At 38.5% G+C, this 12,162-nt stretch overlaps 1 protein-coding gene across 3 annotated transcripts in view; it reads left to right on the forward strand.

Annotated features, from left to right (window-relative positions):
• Positions 1 to 12,162, forward strand: part of stk11 (serine/threonine kinase 11) — a 115,410-nt gene that overhangs the window by 52,779 nt on the left and 50,469 nt on the right. For all 3 annotated transcript variants that reach the window (XM_067968344.1, XM_067968342.1, XM_067968343.1), the window contains exon 8: positions 6,470 to 6,669. In XM_067968344.1, coding sequence (XP_067824445.1) covers positions 6,470 to 6,669 — 200 coding nt within the window. The remainder of the gene's footprint in view (positions 1 to 6,469; positions 6,670 to 12,162) is intronic.

Raw genomic sequence — 12,162 nt, forward strand, 5'->3', positions numbered from 1 at the left:
AAGGTTCTCCCACAGTGCTGTCCCAAGTAGAACATCAGCAAACCATGCAAGTCTTGGTTTGCAGCGAAGACCATAAGTATATTGCTTGCTGTGTTAGTTTTTAAAGTTTGATATTTAAAAAAAAATCTGAATACAGTATCCTCTCCACATACTTTGTTTTTAACAACTGTCAGTACACTCAAATTGACAACTATTAGCTATCTTCCCTTTTAGCTCAGTCTTTAGGGTACTATACATTAAAAGCATAGTTTTCTTCCTCTCCCGATCCCCCAAGAACTTTTAAAATTTGTTTTTGTTAATATAACAAAAATGATATTTGAATGGAATTTTTGTAAGTATTTTCTAATTGTACAGATTGAAACACAAGTCCTTTCTGAACTAGTGTTATCAACATGCTAAAATTAGCAACAACTCTCCAAAAGGAAAAGTTATAAAATTTTAAGCACCAAGCGCTCTAGGCTAAGAAATATGAACTTCTGTTATGCAAATCCTAGATTATTGCCCTTTTAGATTAAAAGGCATTTTTACCATCTCCTGTAGCTTAAGAAGGCTTTCCCACTGTGTTACATATCAGCTAATTGGGTTTCAGGAGCAACAGTTAAGTAACTGGAGAGGACTTGGATGAAATGAAAACTGACTGACAGTGACTGAATAATAAATGAGTTGACAGAAGTTCTTCACTTAATTTGTCATTGAGCAATTTCACAGTCTGCCTTGTTGTTTAGCAGGTGGCATATCTGAGTGGGGGGTTGCTTGCACTGTGCTGTCAATAGTGCTGCTCACTGAGATGGCCTGAGTAACCTTTAGAATTTTTACTGGTGTGAGTGCTGTAATTTGACACACACCTCCACATAGTGTGGGTGTTTATTCAAAAGAGGCTTGTAGGCAGCATGGATTTTAAAGTAACAGGAATTATTGTCAGTTTGCTTTAGTTGAGTTTGTAACAGGGTAATTTAGTGGAATTTCAACATCTGGGTTAAACTCAGTGAGAAGAAAATAAGAATAAGAAAAGGCAAATTCAGAGGAACTGAGATAGAAACAAAAAAAACCTAATTAATGAGGAAACTGGATGCGAATGTGAGTGAAAAGCAACCTGCTCAAGTATGAGATGTTGAAGAGATAGCACTACAGTATAAAAGCTAATCTAGGGATGTAGGAACAGGAGTAGGCCATTCAGCCCATCAAGCCTGTCCGCCATACTATTGGATTATTGAGAATCTGTACCTCAACTCCATTTTACCTGTCTTTGCTCCGTATCCCTTGATACCCATACCTAACAAAAATCTATCAATCTCAGTATTGAAAATTTCAATTGACTCAGCAACCGCAATCTTTTGAGTGTTCCAGATTTTCACTATCCTTTGTGTGAAAAAGTGCTTCGTAATTTCACTCCTAACTGGCCAAGCTTTAAGACTATGCCCCCTTGTTCTGGATTCCCCCACCAGAGGAAGTAGTTTCACCATTATAAGTACCTAAACTTTTTATCATTTTATACACTTTAAACTCAAGGGAATAAAAACCAATTTTTAGCAACCTGTCCTCATAATTTAACCCTTTAAGTCCTGGTATCATTCTGGTGAATCTGCGCTGTGCTCCCTCCAAGGCCAATATATATTTCCTGAGGTGCGGTGCCCAAAATTGAATGCAGTACTCCAGATGAGGTGTGACCAAGGCTCTGAAGAATTGAAGCATTTGCTCACTTCTGAATTCCAAACCCCTTGAGATAAAGGGCAACATTCACTTAGCCTTTTTTATTGCTTTTTGTACCTGTGCACTAGCTTTTAGTGATTTGTGTACTTGGACACTTGCTCCTCCACAGCTCCTAGTCTCTCCTTATTAAGAAAATATTACGATTTGTCTTTCTCACACGAAGTGGATGACCTCTCACTTCTCCGCCTTGAACTCCATCTGCCATAGTTTTGCCCAATCACTTAGTCTGTCTTTATCCCTTTGTAACTTCCTCCTCCCATCTTCACAACTTAATATGCCTGCTAACTTTGTGTCATCTGCAAAGTTGGATATAGAACTCTTTTAATGACTTGGGTGAAAGAATATAGTGGTAGTATAGCTGTAGGTTAAAAACTTGCTCTTCAAATCAAAATTAATGAAGTTATATTTTCCATAAAGCTGTCCTGCAATATATTTTATTTCAGCTTATCCTGGTCCACTGATGCAGTGCCTTTTTCTGATGAATAATTTCCCAGCTAACACCTGGGTTCATTGGGGTAGAATGCATTCACTTGCTACATTCCTTCCTTCCTCAGGGTTGTTGTGCCTCCAATTGGTGCATCCCTTAGAATTCAGTTCTGCCATTCCATTGGGTAGTACATACAATGAGGCACTGAAAGATACTTCTAATTTCAAGTACTGTAGTTTTTTTTATTAAGTAAAATGGCAGTTGTCAACTTTGAAATGAAACTAGTTAACATGGTGATTGTAAGGTTTGTTTTTGTAATATACTTAATATTGGAAGATATTATGAAATGTAGATGCATGATCAGCATGTATAATTTTAAATTTAAACTGAGAATGTGTGCATCCGTGGTCTGTTGGGTATTTCTATATATGAAGAATAAGTAAAATATAAGTTTAAAAAAAAAATTAAAATCCTGCGTATGTGCGCATTTTGTGGACATGGTACACACTTACTGAGACCTAAACTATACCTATCTGTACTTGCCATATACTTACTTTTGAGTTGCCTTAATTCTCATCTTTAAGATAAGTAGCTCTGCGCTCCACAGTGCCTCCTGCCTGAAGCATCCTGAAATTTGTCCTTGTGCCTCTTCCCACTCGTACCTCCAGCCCTTTTCTCATCTTACTGCTGCTGTTGCCTGTTTCCCCCTGCCATGACCCATGCACCCATCATCCTTTGCTCCTGCCTTCTCATATCTGCTGTGTCCAGGAACCTGGTTTAAGTTCCATGAGCATTTTTAAAAGCTTTTATGTGCTGTTTTTGAAGTCAATTCCTGGACACAGCAGGTACATAGCTTTTCTTAAAGCGGGAGCGGGATTCCCTAAAGGGCTTTTCCAACCTAAGCCGGGAAACCTCCAGGTTCCCATTTAAATAACAGAGACTTCCTGGCTTAGTTTGGGAAGCTCTTTGTTTCTTAAAAATCTTATGGGGCAGAAAGAGGAATCATTTCAAGCCTCTCCCATGCTCTAGTTCCCTTCACTTTCCCCTCCCCCATTTTCTACCTCTGTCCTCATTTTCTCCTGTTACCTCTTGTCCCACCCCACTGCCTCGCAAATCCATGCCATTACCTTCCTTGCTCCCTACTGTTACCTTCCCTGCTCCTGCCTGCCATCCCATGTTGAGCACCCAGTGCTTTTCCTCCGCCTCCGTTGCCAACAAACCACTGATCAGTGCTTAACGAACTTTGTCAATTTCTGACCAAAGGGTCAGATTTCGGGAACTGGTCATGATGGTGGGGTGGGGGGAGTGGCAATGGAAGGAGTTTCTTAAAGATTTTTCTATCTGTAACCTGTGGAAACCTGTACCATTTTAAAATATCAGCAATATTTAAAATAATATAAGTTTACCCCCAGGTCTCCCATGGGGAAATGCTTTTCTACATTTCTGGGGAGGAAGAGAATTAATTCTCCTTTATTCCCCCCCCCCACCCCCCCACCCCCTTCCTTGTTACCACCCCTCACCTATTTGAGTGCTAGTACTTTTCCTCCTTTTCCCACAAGCAATATAGTGAACGTGCCTTCAATATTGGAGGCTTAGGAGGAACTGACCCTTCCCCCTCTTCCAATAGTGCATAAAAATGTGCTGGTGCTTGCCATTGCATCAGTGAGTGACACATGGTGCTATAAGGTGCTTGGTTGTGGCTGCTCATTGTCTAGTTGCAGGTGTGCTGGAATTCAATCAGAAAAAGGAAATTTTGCAATACTAACAGTAAGACGCCCCTTAAAATGAAGCTTTGCATGTTAAGGCATTGTGTTACGCTGCAGTACTTGTCTGTGTGTGAGGGAGTATGTATGCGAGTAAGAAAATAATGATAAACATCATGATGTCAGTGAGTTGTAATGATTCACTGGAAGATTTGGGTAGTCTGCTTTTAAAGTAGGATTTAGTTTTGTTATTGAAGAAAAAAATTGTCATAGTAAGCTATATATAGACTCAATAGCTAAATAGACTACAATTTCAAAAAGTGTTGCAAATATTCTGGATGACATGGTATCACCAATTCTTAACTCTATTCACGCATAGCAGCATGTGGTTGCTAGAACAATCAAAATCATGAAGATCATACATATAATTTGTAAGTTTAATATGTGATTGCACTCACATTTCCCAGATATTTATATAAATCATTTTTTTATAACTTTAACTCAGCTTACATTTACATGCTTGGAATAGTGCATATTGTTTACCTAGGCATTCTCAAAAATACACTTGTATAGAATAGCTGGTGCCGTTGCTTGAAAAATAAATGTTTAATATTAATTACTGTGATTACAGTACATCAAAAGCCAGATGTTTTGTACAGGTCCCTCATTAAGATAAGACTTTTAAAATCAGTGACTTCCTGTGTGAAGGATGTCAGCTCAAGGGTGAATGAATTCATTGAAAATGATTACAGTGAGAGACCAGAAAATGAAGGTGTCTTGCACAGGATGTCAAATTAATCTTGGCATTATGAATCAGTCAAAGAGAGATTGCAAAAGCTCTATAATTTACCCTCCAGGGAATTTTGTGCTTCTGCCAAGAAAGGAAAATGTTTCAAATGCTAATTGTGAACGAACAGTGAAACAAAATTTGCTAAAAATGTCTGGTGGGTGTACTTATTGTTTTGTTTTTACATTATTCACTATGATCCACTCCAAGTGTACACCTTCAAAATAATTTTCCTCCTAGCTGTTTTTTATGTATAATAAAGCTGTATGATGTGTTCAGGTTTGCAATTTCCTTTCCAATTCTCATGAAATCTGTTCATACTGGACTGTGGGTAGTACTTGATGCACAATGTAACTATTTGATCATGAGATCGTACTGTATAAATAATTTCCAACTTAACTGTTCAGAGATATACTGTATGTCTATAATGTGGCTTTTAATTTTTTTTCCCTTTCCACTCTCCACTCTCCCTCTCCCCAACAGGAAAACATCTTTGAATCAATAAACTGTAGTAGTGGGAATGGTGTGATTTTGTGTCGATCTACATATTTGTGGCCAGAACTCTCTGTTGAGAACAATGCAAGGGAGAAACCAGAAGCTTTTAAGCATTTTTTTTTAAAGTAAATATATCACTTATTGGTCAGATTGTAAATCCATCACTGCCCCACCCCCCAAAAAATCTGTTTACTTAAAGGGATTATTTTTGAACATGGCTAGGGTACCAAAATGATGTTATACTTTTTAATATGGAAGTTAGAAACTACACAATGATAAAGTGTTACAATTAAAGCTGAATGTCAGAATTTTCTATTTGTGAACATAAATATTTTAAAATGGGATTTTGTTTTTGAAAAGCCGTGGTGGTATGCGGCCCACTGTGTACCAAATCCTTAATCGCCATTCTTCTGCTGGTGGGGAGGTGCTGATCAAGTTTTGGATCCCTCTACATAGGGACTGAAAGTCAAAGGGGAGGCTTGGAACAAATTCTTAACACCACTCGAGACAGGTACATTGGATGAGGCCATGATCTATCTTCTCAGTACACGTGGCTGGGGTTGTTGCGTGCTCTGGAAAGACCTAAGAAAGTGAAGGGGAAATTAATTACTTTCTCAAATTGGTTTACGCTAGTGTTTACAGGGATGCGTATTGGACAAAGTGAAATAAGCTCATAGTATCTGAGGTCTTTCTCCCAGAGTAAAATGATGCAGGCCACTAACTGAAGTAGATTAGCCATTTCACTTTATCTGCAGCTTACCAAAATCAGGAAGCCGCTGACTAGAAATTGAATAAATGAACTCACTATTCTGGATGCTCAGAAATCTCTGGAGCTGGATGTCTTTCTATTCTTACATAATCTTAAACTTTGTAAAGATAAAACCCCAAATACTTAAAGGAAATTGTTTTGAACAACTGAACAGAAAGGGGATAAGAACATTAGAACTGAAAAAGATGCTCTACTTTCTAGTTTTCCCCATCTTTTGGTCATCTTCTAGAACCTTAACTAAACATTTTCATATAATAATGTAACATTTATTTTCATTGAAACTAACTCTTAAGCTGGCTTCTTCCTTTGTTCTGCTAATACATGTTCCTTTTTAGGTTTTTTAAACTTTGTCCTAGTCTGGTAATTTTGTTTAGTTGTTTCCAACATTCTGCTTGGTTGCTTTGCTCAAAAGTTTTTTAAAAAACACTTGTGTATATCCTTCATGTTGGGTGAATTGCACTTTTTTTTGGAAGTACTAAACTTAGATTGATGTACTGGAGGGGGGAGGGGTGGGGGGGTGGGGGAGTACAGAAACATTAGTATAGCTAATGAAACATTCTTTTCTTCCTGAAATATAGTTGGTTTCGGAAAAAACATCCTCAGGCAGAAAATCTTGTTCCTATTCCTCCAAGCCCAGAGACCAAGGACAAGTGGAGAAGTATGACAGTGGTGCCTTACCTGGAAGACTTGCATGGTTATAATGAAGAAGAAGAAGAAGATCTGTTCAATGAAGATGTGGAAGATGAAATAATTTATACTCAGGATTTTACAGTACCAGGTATGTAGTAAACTGACAACTGTTTCTAATACTACAAATTAAGCAATACAGAAATCTCACAGTAAGTAGTAGCTTGGTATGAATTACTGATTCAAATAAATTACGGTGTACACTGTGGCCAGCAATATGGCAAGCTATTTCCTGAAGATGTATAGGGTTTTATTTTCTGCTATTCATGTGGCATTCAACTGGCACTAGTGTATGAACATTTAACGTGCTAGTACTAAATCTGTCTGTATGCTTTATTTTAACATCAACATTTTAAATGTATTAATGCTTCTGTTCAAGCATTTCGGACCTGGACAATCCCAAATGTTGGCCACGTTAACTTATTCTGGCTTCTTTGTACCCGCTCATAGAACTTCCTACTTTTCCTTCAAGTTATCTGTGGTAGAAGATCAGTTTTTCAGTTGCTGAGCTTTTTTAGCCTTAGAATCCTGTTGAATGTAATTTAGAATTGATGAGCTGCTGTGATACGGTAATCACATAGCCCATTTTGTGTTTGCAAATTTGACTTCAGTTCAATTCATTTGGCATGTGATGTTCCCAATCTTATGGTTCAGAAACTGAAAGTAGGAACTTGCACTTGAAATTAGAGCAATAGCCTTTGAAGCCTTCAACTGAGTTTAGCCTCATTAAGAAACTGACCTCTTGTGGCATATTTTGTGACGTATTGGATACTTGACTTCAGATGACTGAAACATCAGGTTATGATAAATGGATCACAAGTTCCATGGAGAAGCTTTAATTTGCTTTGTCTGTTGCCTTTATGAATGACCCGCTGAATGTGATCAAAGTGAGCTGTTTTCTGATACTATTTTTTCAGAGTGTTTAATTGTCTATCTTGAAGGCAAGTAGTAACTGAAAGCTACGCACAAGTATAGATTGAAGTGAACACCTAAAACATTCTCTTCGGCCTAAGAAAACGAAGTCAACAGCAACAACAACTTGCATTTATGTAGTGCCTTTAATGTAGTAAAATGTCCCAAGGCACTTTACGGGAGTGTTATCAAACAAAATTTGACACCAAGCCACATAAGGAGATAATAGGACCGATGTCAAAGAGGTAGGTTTTAAGGAGTATCTTAAAGGAGGTAGCGAGGCGGAGAGGTTTAGGGAAGGAATTCCAGAGCTTAGGGCTTAGGCAGCTGAAGGCACAGCCGCCAATGGTGGAGTGATTAAAATCGGGGATGTGCAAGAGACAAGAATTGGAGGAGTACAGAGATCTGAGGGCTGTAGGGCTGGAGGAGGTTTCAGAGCTAGGGAGGGGTGAGGCAATGGAAGGATTTGACTCTTAACTGTTAAGAAAGCAGCAGAGTGATGTTGCCCATTTACTTGGATTCCCTTATTAGTATGGCAAACTCAATTCACTCATAGACATTCAGCTCTTGGCTTGGTAATCATATCTGATCATAAGAACATAAGAAATAGGAGCAGGGGTAGGCCACACGGTCCTTCGAGCCTGCTCCGCCATTCAATAAGATCATGGCTGATCTTTGACCTCAACTCCACTTTCCCGCCTGATCCCCATATCCCTTGATTCCCTTAGATTCCAAAAATCTATCGACCTCAACCTTGAATATACTCAACGACTGAGCATCCACGGCCCTCTGGGGTAGAAACGCCAAAGATTGACAACCCTATGAGTGAAGAAATTCCTCCTCATCTCAGTCCTAAATGGCCGACCCCTTATCCTGAAACTATGCCCCCTAGTTCTAGACTCTCAAGCCAGGGGAAGCAATCTCTCAGTACCTACCCTGTCAAGCCCCCTCAGAATCTTGTATGTTTCAAAGAGATCACCTCTCATTCTTCTAAACTCCAGAGAATATAGGCCCATTCTACTCAATCTCCCCTCACAGGACAACTCTCATCTCCGGAATCAATCCAGTGAACCTTTGTTGCACCACCTCTAAGGCAATTACGTCTTTCCTTGGATAAGGAGGCCAAAACTGTACACAGTACTCCAGGTGTGGTCTCACTAAGGCCCTATACAATTGTAGCAGGACTTCCTTACTCTTGGCCTTTATTGCAAGGAGGTTGGAGTACAACATACCATTTGCCTTCCTTAATGCTTGCTGTACCTGTATGTTGACTTTCTGATCAGTGAGCAAACAAGTGGCAAATGTGGCTAGAAAAGTTGGTGGAATAGTCTACCTCAGAAAATTTGTTAAGCAGATGCCTCAGTTAGTGGGATGAAAATTGATATCTAAATCTGTTAGATTCAAAAACGTGGTTACAAATAAACCTGTTCTAATAAAATTAGCTTTGCACCATATCAGAATTATTGGTCATTCAGTGATGGTGTGCATGGATATTAAGGTACTTGTGTAATATATCCACCATCAAGGATGCTCCTATTTTTATCTGTTGGAAAATTTAGGGTTACAACTCTGGAATTGTCATTATTTAAAATACATTTGAATATAACTGATACATGCACAATTTATTAAACACCACCATGGATCTGCTGAGTGAATCTGCGGTCATCAAATCAGGATTTCTGCAGAGAATCATCAAGCAGTAGAAGTTTCAGAAATACACTATCCTGTTCAAAAATGTTGCTCTGAAAAACAGTAAGCTAAATTACTTCGCATTTGATGCTCTATCTTTCACCATTGTTCCAGAAAATCACAAGACCAAGGGAAAATAACACCAGTTGTCTCCTGATTACCTTGTTGGCCCTCATACACTGGATCTAGTAATGTAGAGTTCCTGCTCCAAAACCCCTTAATTTCAAATATTAAATGAAGAATGTGCTTTCACTTCAGAAAGCAAATTCTTCTGTCCTCACACTGTCCTCAGTCTTCTGTTTGGCATTTGAATGGTGATGATGTTTAAGGGTGGAGGGTACAGGAAAGCCCATGGCCAGCTGCACATATATTAACAGATTGAGTAATGCATGTTGCAAGTACTTTTAAACTCTGCTCTGCAGTCAAATTTTCTCGAGTCTAAGTAACAACATTTTTCCTTTGTGTACCAAGGTTAATGGAAAAATTCTAGGGATAACCTGTTAATTACTTAGAGGAGCCTAAACCCTACATCATATCTTTGTTAATTGATTGATCTTGAACCTCTGATGATATAAAAGTTATTGGGTACTCAATTTTGGGTTTGGCTGGAAGTTTCTATCGTGGAACTTTCTAGTAAATTCTTTGTGCTGCAGCAAGTACCACACTTGGAATACTGTGAACATTTCTGGTCTCCATATTATAAAAAGGATATAGAGGCACTGGAGTAGGTGCAAAAAAGATTTACTAGGTTGATACCAGAACTGAGACTTTATACGTATCAGGAAAGATTGAGCAGACTGGGACTCTTTTTTTTTCTCTAGAAAAGAAAAGACTGAGGGGTGACCTGATAGAGGTCTTTAAGATTATGAAAGGGTTTGCTAGAGTAGATGTGGAGAAAATGTTTCCACTTGTGGTGGCGACCAGAACTAGGGGCCATAAGTATAAGGTAGCCACTAATAAATCCAATAGGGAATTCAGGAGAAACTTCTTTACCCAGAGAGTGGTTAGAATGTGGAACTCGCTACCACAAGGGGTGGTTGAGGCGACTAGCATAGATGCATTTAAAGGGACGATAGATAAATACATGATGGAGAAAGGAATAGAAGGATATGCTGATAGTTAGTTGAATTAGGGAGGGAGGAGGCTCGTGTGGAGCATAAACTCTGGCATGGACCTGTTGGGCCGAATGGCCTGTTTCTGCGCTGTACATTCTGTGTAATGGATCTACCATGCGTTGAGTTTCACAGAGGTCATGTAAACTATAAGGTGGTGTTAAACTACTTGAGAGTTAATATTTTACCATTTTATTTTTTCCCCTGCTCTTAAATGTGATTAAGATGTTTTTAAAAAGGCTCTAAAATATATCTTTAATCAGATTGATTGCTTTTGCTTTGTGTTTAGTAAACTGCATTGGCTGGTTGACTGTTGTTGTGATACTTAATAGTCTTTCACCTCTAGTGTCTTGTGGGCTGATTATTCTTTTCAAAAATTACCTGCAAAAATATATGAATATTTTCCTTCCACATACCTAGAAATCTGCTTCCTGCCCTCAGTCCAATATTTATTATGTGTACCAGTTAGCTGCAAATTCTGAATATCTCCTGAATTACTACTGTGATTAGATCTGAGTGAGGTTTAAATGATTCAAGATTATAAAAGCTTTGCAATAAGTTCTTCTGTCAGAAGATTCTTTCTGTGGAAGAGGAGATTTTTTTTTCCAGTGGGTATAGGGAAGGCATGTAAATAAAATACAATTGCAGATAGCCAAATGTCCTATGCTTTACTGTAATAAATTACAGGTTTCATCACTTCACAAAATATATCAATTTACAAAATCCACTTGTTTCCTGTATAGAGACTTGCAAACAATATGTTATCCCAATTAAACATTACCTGTCATAGGTAGAATTGAAATACCCAAGTGGCCTTTATTCATACAAAAATGTTGGCAGACTATTTTATCATGGTGGGCTTCATAGCCAAACCCAATCCAGTCCTCACTTGATATTCATGTATGTGCACTTCTAGCAGAAGTTTCTGGATAGAGATCAGGAGTAGGTAACTGTTTTCCATTTTTCTTTCCTTTTCCCTTTTCCCTAACCTATGGACAAAAAGACCAATTGTAAGGGCCTTACTCATAGACTGGGGACTGAAGTTAGGACTTTCCTGGACTGTGACTGCCAATCATCACTTAAATCCATTTGTCATCAAGAGAGCACAGACATTTTTATTCAAGAAAAATTGAAACTGATTTAAAATGTGGTGCTCAAATTTCAGTTGAGCTAATTGCTTTAAGTATTGATTTATGTTTCATTTAGTCTTAGAATCCGCTAATTTCCCTGCGCACTTCATGTTGACTTCATTCTCAGTAGTAAAAGCAGGAAGATTCAGTCTGGGCAACCTGATGAGCATAGTTAAAATTCTCTCCTTGCTGTCTCCCCTTTCCTCCCAAAAACCAGCCTGGATTAAAATTTATCTATTCCTCTTGCTAGCCACCTCAAGCTTTAAGAATCTTAAACATCTTATTCAAAAGTCAGGACAGGTTGAGCACACTCTGGTAGTATCCTTTCTTTGTACTAGGTAATGGGGTATTTTCCAGCAGGGAGAAGCCAAGAACTCAACATTTCTAGGTTCAATGGAGTTGAGTATTGGGTGTACAGGGTTGCATTGAACAAAACCGTTCCTCTACAGAAAGCTGCAAATACAGTCCAACCAAGGCTAGGAAATCACTCCCTCTAGGATGATGTCTCACTTAACTGGAATATCAACTAAAGAGAGATTTTTAATTTGCTGTCCAGACATAAAACTGATGTTGAAGATGGGCTGTTCGTTACAGAAACTGCCCTGTTTTCTTTTCCATTGTAATCAATTTTGTCCAGTCGGCAAGTGGAAAATGTACCCAATGTTCCATCTCCTTGGTTGACGTTTTGGTTAGATTATCTGCTCAATAGCTGGTTTCTAAATCTTTGTAATAAACAATGTA

Source organism: Heptranchias perlo, chromosome 29, assembly GCF_035084215.1.
Source record: "Heptranchias perlo isolate sHepPer1 chromosome 29, sHepPer1.hap1, whole genome shotgun sequence".
NCBI lineage: Eukaryota > Metazoa > Chordata > Chondrichthyes > Hexanchiformes > Hexanchidae > Heptranchias > Heptranchias perlo.